The sequence below is a fragment of the Nyctibius grandis genome, chromosome 31, assembly GCF_013368605.1.
Source record: "Nyctibius grandis isolate bNycGra1 chromosome 31, bNycGra1.pri, whole genome shotgun sequence".
In the NCBI taxonomy this organism is placed as follows: Eukaryota; Metazoa; Chordata; class Aves; order Nyctibiiformes; family Nyctibiidae; genus Nyctibius; species Nyctibius grandis.
Window position 1 is genome coordinate 677,201 of NC_090688.1, and position 12,101 is coordinate 689,301.

The 12,101-nt window shown below is 45.8% G+C and overlaps 1 protein-coding gene across 3 annotated transcripts in view; it reads left to right on the forward strand.

Annotated features, from left to right (window-relative positions):
* LOC137675073 (ceramide synthase 4-like) overlaps positions 1–12,101 on the forward strand; it is a 40,691-nt gene that overhangs the window by 25,779 nt on the left and 2,811 nt on the right. For all 3 annotated transcript variants that reach the window (XM_068420971.1, XM_068420970.1, XM_068420973.1), the window contains 7 exons: positions 2,356–2,474; positions 4,415–4,472; positions 6,248–6,298; positions 7,650–7,742; positions 8,586–8,714; positions 8,995–9,101; positions 9,522–9,678. In XM_068420971.1, the coding sequence (XP_068277072.1) occupies positions 2,356–2,474; positions 4,415–4,472; positions 6,248–6,298; positions 7,650–7,742; positions 8,586–8,714; positions 8,995–9,101; positions 9,522–9,678 (714 nt within the window). The remainder of the gene's footprint in view (positions 1–2,355; positions 2,475–4,414; positions 4,473–6,247; positions 6,299–7,649; positions 7,743–8,585; positions 8,715–8,994; positions 9,102–9,521; positions 9,679–12,101) is intronic.

Sequence of the window (12,101 nt, forward strand, 5' to 3'; positions counted from 1 at the left end):
CAGCCACAGGGGTCATTCTGCAAATGCTGTCGGCTCTCAGTTCTGCTTCTGAACATGTGTGAGTAGCAGCTTTCTATAGGTAGCATTCAAAAGATTTAAATCCCAAACTTCTGTGGACAGGAAACCATTCTCCCAAAGGATGTAAGGACAACTGCTGTTGCCTCTTGTGTTTGCCTTCTGCATGGCACAAAATGAAATACAGGAGGCTCTGTCTGAACATCAGGAAACACTTTCTTACTGTGAGGGTGACCAGGCACTGGAACAGGTCTCCACCCTCGGGGATACTCAGAAGCCTTCTGGACATGGTCCTGGACAACTGAACTCTAGGCAGCTCTACTTGAGCAGGGAGGGTTGGACCAGATGACCTCCAGAGGTCCCTTCCTGCACCAGCCATTCTGTGATTCTGTGGTGGCTTCTTTTCATCTCTTTGCAAACCCCTGTTACATCAGCTGCCTTGAACTGACTGCTGTGTCACTAGTCCTTGCAGCTCAGCAGGCATGAATTGCTTGATGCTCCTAGTTCTGGGGTGGGACATTCTGTTGCTGTGCAATCCATGAGTTTGAGATTGGCCTTTCAGGAAGCCAGTGTCATCACAGAGATTGTAAGAAGCGTCAGAAAATTGCAAACACAAATGGTGGGTAATTTTCCCATGAGAAATGAAAAGTGTGATCTTGAAGAACTTGGCTGCTGAGGGAAAAGCATTGGCAGGATTGTGACTTGTCAGGCAGTATTAGGATTTAACCTTGTCAGTGAAGTCCCTGGATGTGGTCCTTGTGGTAGGAAAGGAATCAGCTTTTCTTTCAGCTCCTTTTGGCAGGCTTTCTTGGCCTTGAAGCAATAGCTATTAAGCCTTACCAAGGATGTGTGAGCAGGGGGCTGGGTTCCAGTCCCAATGGATAGTCCTAGCGCAAACACTTCGCTGCCTTGAGCAGGCTGTTGCGGGTTGGTTCGTACTACAGTGGGGCAGGCGGAGCCCCAGGACGTTCACTACCAGATTAGAAGTGAAAGAATGGAGGCTAAAATAAGAATGCAGGCATTGCTGTGCGTTGTGCACGCAGCCTTTCTCCCCAGCAGTGGGAACGAGTGTTCTCGGGAACAATTACCAGTATGGCGGTCCCTGACCTTCCTCTTGCCTGTCTGTCCGTGAAATGCGCAGATTTCTTAGTAAAACTACTCCTGTCATAGTGGTCTAACTCAAGGCCTAGCTTTGCAAGCAGGTTGTCCCCACAGCTTTACCTGCGCCCACACTGCACTGAAGCCGGCACTTCTATCCCAGAGAATCTGTGATACCGGAGCGTATCTGAGACTCCTGACGTGGAGCACGAATGGTGAAGCTGGCTGCTGCCTTGCTCTCTCCATTCACCAGTTACACCTCAGCCAGTCTTCTAGCTTCCCCCCCGTCCCATGAGCTCTCAGACACCCGCTTATGAGTCAGCTTTTACTTGTCCAATTCAAGATGAGATTTTGCTGTTCTTAGCAGCCTTGTCCTTGGGAGGAATTCCACATTATGGAGCAGCTGGAGAATATAAATCAATGTCTCCATTTGTCTCCGCCACAAGAAGAGAAGTCACTAAGTAAGAGTGGAAAGTAGCACATCTGAAAATTGGTAGTGTACAACATGCTTGGTCTATGTAAGTCACTCTCACGTGATACCGTTAAGGTAAGTGCATTCCGTGAAAAACTATTGCTTTACTTAAAAAATAAGGCTATCCACGGTGTCACTTCCAAAAGGAATATAAAGCATGACAAACTCTTAAGAGCCTAAGGACAAGAAAGAAGGTGATTGCAGGATTTATGTGGGTAATCCATGGAAAAATTATCCCTAAAATGCTTACCACAACAGGAGAATGTCTGGTAGGAAAATGGTGTTGCCTCTGCTCATTATATCAGTCAGGTTATTGGCTGATACTGCATCAGAATGCTGGAAGGCATGACGACATTCAGTGCAGAACTTTGAAAATTATTTAAGCTGCAATAACTCTTTCTTGGAGTGAGAGATTTAAGGGACTCAGTCCCTGAAGACAGGGTGAGGAAGTGATTTGACAACAAACTCCTGTGAGGAGACAAGACCAGAGTTTGAAAGTTGAAACTGGAGATGTTCACATAAAAAAATGTAAAGTTTCAGCATTTAGCATTGCTAACTAGTTGTTCAGCGGGGGAATGGAAAGATTTTCTACTATCTGAGGTCTTTCCACTAAGAACAGACAGCTTTCTGAAAGATGCCTTAGCCTGGACAGATTTGGGCTTGCCAGGAGCCTCCACCTGGGCTCTGTGGTGGGTCAGATGAGATACTGGCGTTGCCTCTTCTGACCTTCGAACCTGGATCTGAACCCTGCTGCCTCACCTGTTTTCCAGGGTGAGCTGATCAGTTTAGCCAAACAGTGTGACCTGCCGGTGAGGAAGGTGGAGATCTGGTTCCGTCGCCGGAGGAACACAGACCGACCCAGCCTGTCGAAGAAGTTTTGCGAGGCCTGGTAAGCGGGAGCACAAGCCATGAGCTACAGGGGCCTTTCACCAGAGCTGAGCTCTGCGGGCAGCTCACTGCCTCCCAACCTGCCCTGCACCCCGACACAGAGAGCATCCTGGGTCCTCCCTGCCCCACCTGGTTCTTCTGCAACTTTCTGCTGCTTCTCTGTTACTGAAACATTCCTTGCTTTGTCACTTTATTTTCACTCCCAAGTTTCCTTTTACTCCTTTTTATTCCTTATAGGGCCTATGTTTCTGGCTTCCTAAGACTGGTATTCTGCTTTGAAACACAATTGTACCTGAAAAACTCCCTACTGTTTTGCATCTTACTGCTTCTTGCTGCTTTGCTGCTGTTTTGGTGTCTTCAAAATATCAGCCTTTCTGTTGCCTTTCCTGTGACTTCCCTTTGCCTCACTGCAAGCTTATTCCTTCTGTTGCATCTGTTCTGCAAGCGTTCTGCACACTGTTGCTTTCAAAAGTCCCAGGCAGTGTGTTGGATTGTGTTCTGCTGTCAGTTGACTTCAGCATCGTGAAAGTCAAAAACCAGCGCCCTTTTCTAGTGGCAGAAGGGGCCTATGTGAAAGCTTGTGTTTTCCAAAGAGCAAAACTTCTTGGAAACAGCTGTGTGGAAATCCTCCTTATTATGTGGAGGCACAAAATCTCACATCAGCCAGTTCTGTGAATGTCCTGACTAAGCTTTCCTCGGAAAAGAAGGATTCTCCTGAGCTTGGTTGAAATGCCTTACTTATGAGTGGCTGCTCTGCTCTTTGTGTGAGGAAGTAGGTTCTCTCAGGAAGGCCACAGAGATGAAAGAAATCATTGAATACCTGCAGTGCTCTTCATCTGTCTAAAAGTGTGTATCCATAGAGTAGGTATCAACTTTGAGCTAATCACCTCGTGCTCCATTTAGCACTCAACCTCTAATTCAAAACCGCTGACTAAAAACCCTAATTGAAAAAGAAAAAAAAGGATTTGTACTATTTGTTTATAATATTCCAGGTAGTTGCAGTTAGAAATATTTACAAAGTCTGTGGTCAAGGAGTTGTAGAGCAACCACGCTTCCATCAAGATGAAATCTAAGTTCTCCTGGCACTCAGCTGACTTGCAGTAAATAGTAACAGTAAATAGTAAACACTTTTCTGACTCAACTCAGTGAGGATGGTGTCCTTCCACCTGCCCTCTGTCAGCATTTGCAGGCTGTAGAAAGAACGTCTTTCCGATATGATGTAGTAGCTTTGTACAGTTTATGTCTGTCTTGGAGCTCCTGGGGGTTTCATTGACAGGTGAAGTCTCTCTCGCTCTCGAAATGTAGTTACTTCAGATTTGTTATGGAAGTTTTGGGAAATGAAAGGACTGGTTTAGACAGTTTTACTCCTTTGAAGATTTCCTGTGTTTAGTTTATTAACAAGTTGTTTATCCTGTTGGAGTGACATTGCCCTCATTCCTTACTATACGTGTGTATGTTCAGTGTGACCTGCCTTTGCCCACTGAACTTAGCAAGCAGTTCAGATGTACTTCTGTGGGGGTTTGATGTGGGTAAATCACTCCCAGCTCCTGACTGAGCCCCAACATGACAGTAATTAATGGCTTGCCATGATAATGAATGTAGCATGCCTAATCTCCAAAAGCCTAGGAGAGAGATTGGCCTTGTTTGACTTTCACCCATGCATCTGCTAGTGCTGGGAAGGTTTGGGATGATTATCTGAGTGATTTTAGTCAGCGGGATTCTCCTATTTTCTGCCATCGCTAAAGCAGAAGAATTGCTCTTTGTGAAGTGTGTTGAATGTGCTAGCGACATGCAAAGAGCCACTCCTGTTACGGTCTGGGCAAACCTTGAACATATTAATGTATGTCTGCCTTAACAGTGTCATTCTTTAAATGAGTGTGATTGATACACAGAATTGCAGCTGAATGGGACTCTAACACACTTTGTTTTGTTTGTTTGTAGCTGGAGGTTTACATTTTACCTCACTTCTTTCTTCACGGGGCTTGCTGTCCTGCACGATGTGAGTATACAAGCAATGCCTCCTGCTGTTCTGCCTAGCCAGTGCCTGCAAGAACGGCAGCTTTTGTTGTCAAGCATGTCCTTACAGACCTTCTCATAGAGGTTTTCCCACCAGGTCAGTGTGTATCCTCTGCACAGCACAGATATGAGACCACAAACATGTTGGACGGTGCTTATTTTAAAAACTCCAGCTCAAAACCAAGAGGTTTCCTCTTCTGGCAAAGCAGAAGACAATTGGTATTGTGTAAAAATGCATTTCAGTGGGGTAGGAGATGGAACGCTTCCCTGAGGTGGAAGCTGCAGGGCCTGTTTGTGTGTTGTATCCAATACCTGTTTAAGGTAAAAAACTCAGGCTTCCTTTGGAGCATGGGCTGCAATTTAATAATTTTATCTTTTAATTTTCTTTTCTTTACCCAAGATGTGGTTGGTTCAGGCTCATGCCTCTGCCTTTCCTCTGATTTGGTAGATAATGAGTTCTCTTGATACAAATTGAACTGCCTCAACAGGCAGAAGAGGTCACAGAAAGCATGCACACGCTCTAGTCACTGAGCCGTGGTCGCTGAGCTGGGTCTAGGGACACAGGTCATTCTCTGGCTGTGTTTTAGAGGTTCCCCTGGCTCTTTCGCTGAATCAGTTCCTTAGGTGAGCTTTGCAAAAGTCTACACTCGCACCTTCTGAGGGCTGAAGTAATGGAAAACCTGCAGATCCCGAGGCAGCAGGCACAAACTATGCTTGTAACTTCTTGTTATTGTAACAAGTGAAGAACTTTTGAACTTACACAGACTTTCAAGTCAGAATTTAAGATACTGTAGGAGTATGAGGATTACAGGATGAGCTAGCAGAGGAGTGAATGCCAACTGCAGTGTTTTATGGATCTGTACATGAAAATAGAAGGCTGTTCTTTGAGGCCAGCTGTGAAAGTTGGGTATGGATGACCTGCTTAGCATAGTACAAGAACCCTGTGGCAACAGAAGGGGCAAAATGCTGTTCTGCATGGTATCTGACCTTTCTAGGTGTGAAAGGTCATCTTCATTTTTCGTGAAAGTCTTTATTCAGTACACATCTTCCAGTTTTCACAAAAAAAAAGGAGACATCTGTCCTGTGGACAGCACCTCTAGATCCAGAAGTAAATACCACGTTATTCTGATATCTAGAGTTCTACCAAAATGATTACATTAAAAAGAAGGACAAAGAATTTATGTGACAGGGCGCATTTGCATGTGACATATCCTGACTTTTGAGTGTTTACTTTGTAATGTGAGTAGTATTTTAACATGCATTTGTTTTTGTGAAACACTCTTCTTTCTTTAGAAAAAAGCAAATGTTTAAATTCTATATTAGTAGCTTTAGACGGACGGCAAAAACCTCTGCGCCATGAGTCAGTGAAATACCAGGTATCACTAGAAACCACAGAGATTCTTAATGAAATAGTTGTAAGAATATTTTAATATATTCAAAACATCACCACCACCACCACCCAAACTTGTAGAAGGCTGCAACAAGTTGGTAGAAATCTTTCCTGAGCTATTTTATTTGGAACTAGGCTAAAAAGCATGTGAAATTTCAGTGCAGTAGCCACAAATGGGCAATGTCACAAGCAACTACAAGCTCTTGTAGTGGAAATCTCTTGGCAACTGAGTTCCAGACTGTGTGACCTGCTCTGCCTGTAATAAAACACAGCAAAGTCTGTAGTAGTAACAAACTAAAGGATTTAGACAGTTGGTAAGAGAAGAATTCCTCTGGCATTCTCACGTTCATGTTGCATTTTCTTTCCAGAAGCCTTGGCTTTGGGACCATAGAGAGTGCTGGACAGGATATCCCCAACAGGTGAGTCATGCAAGAGGGAAAATGGCTGTTGTAAATCATGTATTGTCTTTGATATCTTTTGAAAATCAGGTTATTGTAGTGACAAAGGAGAGGATGCTGAATTAAATTCAGACTCACGAGCCCGAAGAATTCAAGGCCACATCCTCATCAAGGGAGAACATCTTTGTATCTGGTTTAATCTAAACACAGTAGAGGATGAGTCAGGAAAGCAGGAGGAAACTGCAGAAATAAAGGGACAGTGAGACTTCTGCCCAGGTGAGCCAAGAAACTGAAAAATGGTGGTTTGTGTAGTAGGAGAAACTGAGGTCAGAGAAGGACATGTTGCCTGAGGAGAAGACTTCAGTGGAGAGTATGTAGAGCAGAGGACATGCTCTGACTGCTGTGTACTTTCAGCTATACTGAAGAATCATGTCCACAGTGCTCCCCAAGGAGTTTGTTTCCCAGTGGAACTGGCAGTATGGCCAGTAGCCATACAGCATCAATCCCACTAAGTTTACTGAGTCCAGGTAAATGACATCCACAGCCTTTCCCTCATCCAGTAAGCGGGTCATCTTGTAATGGAAGGAGATCAGGTTAGTCAAGCAGGATGTGCGTTTCATAAACCCATCCTGACTGGGCCTGATCGCCTGGTTGTCCTGTATGTGCCGTGTGACGGCACTCAAGATTATCTGCTCCATAACCTTCCCCGGCACCGAGGTCAGACCAACAGGCCTATAGTTGCCCGGATCCTCCTTCTGGCCCTTCTTGTAGATAGGCATCACATTTGCTATCCTCCAGTCAACTAGAACCTCCCTGGTTAGCCAGGACTGCTGATAAATGATGGAAAGGGGCTTGGTGAGCACTTCTGCCAGCTCCCTCAGTACCCTTGGGTGGATCCCATCTGGCCCCGTAGATTTGTGTGTGTTAAGTGGTGTAGCAGGTCACAGACCACTTCCCCTTGGATTATGGGGGCTTCACTCTGCTCCCCATCCCTGTCTTCCAGCTCACTACTTACTTATTTCACCATAGTGAAATGGTGTACATAGTTTTTAAAGCTGTATAGTGGCTGCTCAGGAATCTGCACAGTGCTGGAGAAATCCTAAAAATATTCAAGATCTGCCTGGTGGTACGCTAGATGTTCCACATGGTGCAGCACAGTGGAATTCCCCCTGCTATTTGCTTTCGCCTCAGCACAGATGACATTTAGTATGTAACCACGGTTGTTCAATTGAAGTATTTCCCCCTGAAGCTGCAAGAACCAGTTCTGTCGGTTGGGTTGTCTGCTTTTCTTTTGCCCAGGAAGGAGTCTTCACTTCCAGCCCTTGCTCTACTTTATCTGATGGGTATTTCACTGTCTCTCCCTCTCTCACAGCCTCTCCAACCCTCCCTGTTCTGGTACTACCTGCTGGAGCTCTCCTTCTACTGGTCGCTGGTCTTCACCCTGCCCTTTGATGTGAAGAGGAAGGTGAGTGGCAGCCTCAGGGAAGAATCAAGCACAAACAGGAGAGTGATCTCCAAGAGTACGTGTATAGTGCTAGTCTGAGGTATTGGGGGACTCGGTCCTTGCTTATTCCCAGGAATTCCCATTCCCAGTCACTGGCTTCCCTCTCCTTTGGGAAGTGGAGAACACAAACCCTGACATAGAAAGGTGCAAACTACTGCAGCGTTCTCAATCCAAACTTAAAATCCAAACTTAAAAATTGCTCTTCTGGGACTCTTCCAGGCTGCACTGATCGTAGAGACAGGAAAAGAGATGATTCTCTGCCAGTTAAGCTGCAGGTGTTCCTAGGCTCCAGTGCCCCGACAGACGGGGTGCTGCGGGACCACTTAGGCAGACACGTACATTGAGGCTGCAAATACACCCTTTAAGAGTGGTGGTGAGTCTCCGTCAGCGAGCCTGGGGGTATGAGCTGACTGTGCAAACAGGCGTGCACAGGGGCACAGAGCAGAGGTGGATATGGGCACTGCTTTGTGACAGGAAGCTCTTTTTATGTTGAATTTGCACTGAACCGTTGGCTCTTCTGTCTTTCTGATTTGCACCATCCTTGGACCACTGCTGGTGGAGGGAGAAAGCGTTCTTTGTTGTGAGATCCTCAGTTTACACCAGAAACTCTTCATTCCTGGGTCTCTTGGTTGCCTACATTTCTAGAATGTGTTTGGTAAAAAAGTTATATGGGTAAGACCTTATAGTGGGAGGTTTCTTAGTCATTGGGTAGAGAGATTTCATTGCTCGCTGCAGGAGGCATACTTTAACCAGGGCAGGAGGGGCATTATGTATTTTATTCTCTGCTATCCCCTATCTCATCAGGACTTCAAGGAGCAGATAGTCCATCATGCTGCCACCATCTTCCTGATCAGTTTCTCATACTGTGGCAATTACATCCGCATTGGGACACTGGTGTTGGTGATTCATGATGCTTCTGATTGCTTCCTAGAGGTGAGCTCCACAACTTGCATGCCAGGGAAAGCCTAGTTAGCAATGGTGCTCTTCAGCCAAAGGGTGTCTTTTGATCTAGCACGGTATGGGCCAAGCATTATCGTGTTTCACAGATAACTCAGTACTGATGTCCTGACCCAGCCTAGGGTGCCCTGCAGAGAGCCAGGAGGAGGCATGGTTACCTGCATGCACATTGTATCATAGCTGGCTCATTCGCTTCCTGGAGCACGTGCAGATGCACTGTCTTGGCCTGCTGTTTTATTGTTCTTTCTCCTTCCAGCCAACTAAGATATTCAATTACATGAAGTGGAAAAGAACTTGTGACAGCCTCTTTATGATCTTCTCAGCTGTTTTCCTCATCAGCCGGCTGGTCATTTTCCCCTACACGTGAGTCTGCTGCAGTCAAGGGAAATGGAAAAGCTGCCTTCTGAGAGACAAGATAATTCAGCTGGGGGCTGAATCTTTTGCTGCAGCCTTTGCTTTTCAGTCCTTGAGCGTGTGTCCCTGCCCTTTGCATAGGCTACAGTGCCACATGGCTGTTGCACCTGCCTTGGGGTAAACTAGGGTGGTTTGCCTGGGAGTTCATAAAGTAGTCTTAAAGTCCTGAAGTATACTGCAGAGGAGGAGCCCTCGGCCTGTGGCTCTACCCTGCTTATTTCTGGTGGGAAACAGAGTTGGCTCACATGTGTTATATAAGAAGGAGGTGACTGACCTGAAACTTCCTCTGTGACTAGGGCTTTCTCGGACTTAATTACAGCCCCACTAACAACATGCTTTCCCTCCACTGCAATTCCCTCTCTCTTGCAGAGTGCTCTATAACACCTACTATTACTCCATGGAGATATTCCAACCCTTCTTTGGATACTACTTCGTGAATGTTCTCCTGACAATTCTGCAGCTGCTCCACGTCTTCTGGTCCTGCCTAATTATTCACATGGTCTACAAGTTCATCATCCAGGGCACGGTATGGATCACTTTGTAGTCCCCTGTACATCACATGGGGAGGGAGGGTCCACCTAGGCTGCTTGGGAGCACAGGTGTTCATCTGGGATGGATTCCTTCTTGCGCTAGTGAAATTACAGATGTACGTTCCTACCAGTGGGGTGAAAGGAATACTCAATATTATTAGGGAAAGTTGACCAAAAAAAAAAAGTATCATTTTTATGAGTCCCTACAGTATTGGGTCCACTTCTGATGCTTGTATTCAAGAAAAATGTGGATTGGACTGGGGAGATTTCCGTGAACAAAGCCAGTGACATCTGAGTAAGGATCCTGACACTTGGTCCAGTATGACTTGCATTTGTAACAAAACTAAGAAATCAAGGCAGGGAAAGTTGTCATGACTGGTGAGGCAAGTGCAAAAGTGTTTCCCTTATAGTACAGGATTTTTAATTACAGTGTTAGTGAGATTGCAGAATGGCTGAGGTTGGAAGGTACCTCTGGTATCTTCTTGTCCATATTCCCTGGCTCGAGGAAGGTCACCTAGAGTAGGTTGCCCAGGACCATGTCCAGACAGCTTTTGAATATCTCCAAGGACAGAGACTCCACACCCTCTTTGGGCACTCTGTGCCAGTGCTTAGTCACCCTCTGAGTAAAAAAGTGTTTCCTGATGTTCGGAGGGAACCTCCTGTGTTTCAGGTTGTGCCCATTGCCTCTTGTCCTGTCACTGGGCACTACTGAGAAGAGCCTGGGTCCATCTTCTTTATACCCTCCCTTCAGTTATTAATACACATTGATAACATTGCCCTGAGCCTTCCCGTCTCCAGGCTGAACAGTCACAGCTTTTTCAGCCTTTCCTTCTATGTGAGGTACTCCAGCCCCTTTGTCATCTTTGGAGTCCTTCACTGGGCTCTGTCTAGTATGTCCATGTTTCTCTTGTACTGAAAAGCCCAGAACTGGCCACAGCACTCCAGGTGTGGCCTCACCAGTGCTGAATAGAGGGGAAGGATCACCTCCCTCGACCTGCTGGCAACACTCCTCCTAATGCAGGCCGGGAAGGGCAAAGGCACATCGCTGGCTCACGTTCAACTTGGTGTTTGCCAGGACCTCCAGGTTTCTGTTACAAAAGCTGCTCAGCCCCCAGCATGTACTGGTGCCTGGGAGTTGTGCAGGACCCAGGTGCACTTCCCCTTGTTGAACTTCACAAGGTTCCTGTTAGCCCACTTCTCCAGCCTGTCAGGGTCCCTCTGGATGGCAGCACGATCCTCTGGCATACCAGCCACTCCTCCCAGTTTTGTGTCTTCAGCAAACTTGCTGAGGGTACACTCTGCCCCGTCATCTAGATCATTAATACGTGTTTTGTATGGATTGTCTTACAGTGCTGTAGAAGTCTACAGAGTAGGTATTTCTGGCTAAACTAAACTAGCTGTCTGCACTCTTGTCGTTGCAGTAGAGGTAAACGGGCCTGCCCAAAGCATAACCCATTCAGGATTGCACCCAGGTAGTGCTGTTCATCTCTGTCAGTCATAGAGCAGCCCTAGAGGAATGTCTGTGATGCAGCTGTATAAACTTAAGTGAAATGCATCCCCCTCTCTCTGACCGTAGCCTGTAGTATTTGCTGTGAGACCAAACTGCTGCTCAGCATGAAATTCTTCCCAAAATCAAAGACATGACCTAATGGCCTTAGATTGGCCACATACCAAGGACACAGTCCAGGAGTAACAAGTCAGGGCCTTGTGGGAGTTGACCTCATAGCCCAGGATGAGTTGTTTTATTGGTATCCAACTGGGGAATTCTGTCTTATGGGAACTGAGAACAAGCATTAAAGGCTCATCTTCATCCATATCATCCCCATTTTCTTTATCTGTCTTCCCTTAAGGTAACACAGAGTAAATTAGGAAACAGAAACTTCCCAGAGCAGAAAATGAAGACACAACTGAAGATGCCCTTTTATTGTTTTCCTAATTCTAGTGTGGGCTGAATTACCATTGCAGTTATTAGAGTGTAAAATGATGAGGTAATAAATAGCCGCCTTAGAAAGAAATGAACCCTCAGGGAGAAAATACTGAAGCATATCCCGAATTTTTCCTATTTTATCTAAAAATCATCTGCCACATTTGGTGCTAAAATATATTTGCGAGCTTCCCCTATTGAGCAGTGAATAGCAAAGAAAAATCACCCATGCATGTAATTCATGCAGCAATATGGTTCCTTTGTGAATCTTGCTAGGTTTAAGGCCTCAGCCACACTCCATGGATAAACTTAGGAATACTGATTGTGTCCTTATGCTGCAGATCAAGGGTCCTGCATAGTTCCTGAACTGCCATTTCCAGAATGACATGAGGTCTAGGTTGTTCACAGAAGATGATAGCATCTCCTACCCATATTGTCCTTGGAAGCAGTTCGAATTCAGTGCAAGTTTAGATTCTCACAAATCCTGTCTGCGTT